The sequence below is a fragment of the Zea mays genome, chromosome 7 (assembly GCF_902167145.1).
Source record: "Zea mays cultivar B73 chromosome 7, Zm-B73-REFERENCE-NAM-5.0, whole genome shotgun sequence".
NCBI lineage: Eukaryota > Viridiplantae > Streptophyta > Magnoliopsida > Poales > Poaceae > Zea > Zea mays.
In genome coordinates, this window is record NC_050102.1 from 83170810 (window position 1) to 83174537 (window position 3728).

General features: G+C 40.4%; 1 protein-coding gene across 1 annotated transcript; it reads right to left on the reverse strand.

Annotated features, from left to right (window-relative positions):
• Window positions 1–722: 722 nt before the first annotated feature.
• On the reverse strand, window positions 723–2883 carry LOC100279002 (Phosphoglycerate mutase family protein). The gene is made up of 5 exons (NM_001152078.2): window positions 2589–2883; window positions 2275–2374; window positions 1376–1555; window positions 1052–1169; window positions 723–927 (listed from the first exon to the last, which is right to left on the reverse strand). The coding sequence occupies exons 1-5, from the start codon at window positions 2854–2856 to the stop codon at window positions 871–873; spliced, it is 723 nt and encodes a 240-aa protein (NP_001145550.2). The 5' UTR covers window positions 2857–2883; the 3' UTR covers window positions 723–870.
• Between the last annotated feature and the right edge of the window lie 845 nt (window positions 2884–3728).

Genomic DNA, 3728 nt, shown 5'->3' on the forward strand with positions numbered 1-3728 from the left:
TTTCTATTTTTAGACTCTTCTTACAAAGTGGGTATTACAACAACTCCAATGAGCCAAAAGTATTTTTTAATCTTTTGTTAAATAAAAAAAGGAAGTAATGTTTAATAAGGTTAAGTTATGTGCTTTATCTTTATATCATGCACCATCTATCTTTATTGTCCTTTGCTTGTTCTCTGTTAATTCCTTATGTCATCATCCTTTAATCAATTTCTCCTTCAAAAGAAATAAGTTAAAGGATAAAGAAGAAGCTTAATTTAATTGTATTGGCTTGTTTTTAATATGCTAAATGAATCTAAAACAAGTGACCAATAATCCATATCAATAAAACGAGTAGACAATCGTCCAAAACACAAGCTCCTAGGTTTTTACTAAAACCATTGTAGAAAATACCCAAAACACAAGCTCCAAAACAAACGAATGCACGCTGTCGAACTGCATAGGTATGTCGGGGCATCTACAACATACCATGTGGCTCCATCACTGTTTCCTCACATTTAAATGATAAAAAAACTAAAATCATACAGGTCAAACCCGGTTTAATGGCTCTAAACTCACGTTCACACCCATCTAACCAACAAAACACATATATCTTTGTATTTTATACTCTATATTTAAACATAAATAGCAGACACTTTAGGTTTCTGGGTGAAGGGAGTGAAATGCGAGGTCTTCAGTTTTGCTTAGTGCAAAAGCAGAACCGATATAACTCATGGACCGTGGAAGAATTCATTCATCTCATCTCATCTATCTAACCATGTTGATACCTTCAGACCGAAAGCTTCAGTGGCATGTAAAAACCACTACACAAAGGTTAATAATAATAATTAAGAAACAGCTAAAAAATTACATCTAGCTTTTAGTTACAATAATTCATGGCTTTACAATTCCATGGAGCTTCCATCCTCCCAGACCAGCCACAAAAAAGGCCTGCATACCATGTCATGGCCCAATTCAGTAAATTCAGCTGGATTGTACATAAAACTATATAAGACCAATTCAGTAAAGATGAAAAGAAGCATGCTTTGGATAGGGTCAATATAATTATGCTGACCTCAACCCATGATTTGCCTGCAGCTTCTAGCAACGCAGCGTTACATGTCTCAAGCAAAACTGAATCGCCAGAAAACATAGAGGCGGCTTCTTCCCATCCTTTATTATGACCCATGCACCTGAGTAGTTATTCTAAACAAGTGTCATGCTATGTCCCGCAATGAGATACGAATATCAGATCTTAAGGGAAAATGATACGAAGTTAAAGCATCCAACAACAGTAGCAACAATAAAGCCTTTTAGTTCCAAGCAAGCTGGGTAGGCTAGAAGTCAAAGCATCCATTGAAAACAAATGGTAATCAACAAAAGTTTGTGGAAGACTCACATCACAGTTAAGATCTCATCACTCGAATATTCACAAATCGCCTTTTGCAAATGCTCTGCAGTTTGGCCATCCATTGCCGCAATTGAGTAGAAACTTGGGATAAAGTGCACTACTGCTTCAGACAATCCATGGACATGCTCTTGCAGAATCTTAAGAGTCTCCTTTGTGCGCATTGCATCACTGTGTTGAAGGAGAGTTATTATCAACAATAACATGAATGGCACATTCTATTGCTATGCATATTAATTGACCAAACCAAACGATTATTTAATCATCTTCATTCTCCAGATAAACAAATTTTAAATAAATAGGTCAGAATCTGCAAACAAAGTTTGGCTCGAGAAAGAAATAACATGACCAGAATAAAAAGATGGTATTGTAATAGAGGTATTGAATTCTATACGTGTCCATTCTCTTAAAAGCACCAGTTGCAATTGTGGCCAGAAAGGCAAGATGATGAGTAATAGAATAGATAGCCTTTGCAAGGTCATTCCCCTTAAACAAGGCCCACAAAAGGAATCGAAGCAATATATATTTGACGAAACATAAACATAGGAACACCAACCTATACGTATTCAAATGCAGGATCTACATCAAACCGTTCCCAGGAAAATAAAGAGAGAAAGAACAACAAAACAAATGAAGCAGAAGGTGGTAATAATACGACATAAAAACTGAATCAATAAAGACACACTATAATTTTCAGCAAAGAAACATTAGAAAACTGAACAGATACAACAGAATTTGCACAAACTTAATGAAACAAAAAAAATACAAACCGATTCAATTAGGTAACAGAGACTAATTGCGCCATGAAGCTTTCATAATTTATATTGGTATATGGTATAACCCACGATAATTGATTCACTGTCTTCCATAAATTGGAACTTGAAACACACCTGCAGAGAATAAGCTCGGGTACCCATCCCATCTGTTGGAGTTTATTAGAGACGCTGATTGCGTCAGCTCTCCCAGCCTTGCTTAGAGGTCTGTCATGATCTGACATCAGGACACATATTAAACGCTGCTTTTCAAAAAAGAAATGCAGAGGGCCAACCAAAAAGGATAACGCATTTGGGTCAGACTACAACAGCACTATACCACTACATTCAATTAGTCTAAAACCCACTGCTAGAGGCAACAGGTACAACATGATAGCGGAAGCTAGCTAGCGTGTAGAAACGGCATACAAGACGCCGCCGTTTAAACATACCTCTGGTGAAGCGGCCCCCGGTGGCGCTGTCCCCGTGACGGAGGAGGATGAGGCGACGGCACGGCGTTGCGGAGGGGGCGCCTGCGACAGCCGGCTCCCCGGCGACCGCCAGCAAATCGACGGAGACAGAGCGGACGACTGCCGGAGGCGGGCAGCAGGCGGCTGGCGTGCGGGAGGAGGAGAGGAGGCGGCGCGGGGCCGAGGAGGGAGGCGAGGAGCAGCGGGAGAGCAGCGCGGGAATAGGAGCAGCTGGAGCTGGAGCTCTCATCTTCCGGTGGATGTGGGTTGGGTTGCTGACATGGGAAAGTGAGGGAGGCAGAAAGGATAGGTGACGTTGCTCGCCCTAGATTATGCTAATTTTCTCTTTTATTTTGAACTGAATTGGCTCGTGCACTCTACATATCACAATTCAGTATGGTATGTTGCTAAATGAGAAAAAAAAATAATAGGAGCTCCGCTACTTCGTACAGAAATTATAGAGAAACCATACGGTTTAGATTGAGGAATATCTATGCGTTGGCGTTTAACCAAACACTAAGGGCCCATTTGGCACAGCTCCAGCTCCTGATTCTAAGCGAGGATCTGGAGGAGCCGTGCCAAACGGGTATTTTTTTAAACTGATTCTCGTGTGGAGCTGAAAGATTAGGAGTCGTTTTTGTGAAGAAAGGTGGGATCTAAAAAAACCCGCTCCACCCTCCCTTAAAACAGCTCCTCAACCAACCAAATATGGACCTCCCCTTAAAGTTTGATCGAAATTACCCGCAATTGCCATTGGACAAAAATATAACGAGCCAATTTATGGATTAAACATTTAAGACCATTTTATGCACTACTATGATGGGAATATTTTATATGTTATTGTTTCATAATTTTTTTCCGTATATGCATCATACTTATTGATTTGTAACAAAGTTGAACTGCAAAGGGTAAAACAGACAATCGCCACAGACCACCAACTCTCAGCGGACAAGAATCAGTTTACTTGCCAAACGGTTTTAAAAATGATTCTGATTCTCTAGGAGAATCAGGAGGATCAGCTCCTCACGAGGATCAAGATCTGGAGCTAAAGAAGCAGGAGCTGGAGCTTTGCCAAACGGGCCCTAATATTCCTAGATCCCACTCAGGCCTTGTTCGGTTACG

What these genes read in the sequence shown, in the direction of transcription:
- LOC100279002 (NM_001152078.2), bottom strand. Translation starts at nt 2,856, where the DNA reads ATGAGAGCTCCAGCTCCAGCTGCTCCTATTCCCGCGCTGCTCTCCCGC. An exon ending in GATGAGATCTTAACTGTGAT is followed by an intron (nt 1,170 to 1,375) that starts GTGAGTCTTCCA and finishes ATAACTACTCAG; the next exon opens with GTGCATGGGTCATAATAAAG. An exon ending in CAGGCAAATCATGGGTTGAG is followed by an intron (nt 928 to 1,051) that starts GTCAGCATAATT and finishes CATGGTATGCAG; the next exon opens with GCCTTTTTTGTGGCTGGTCT.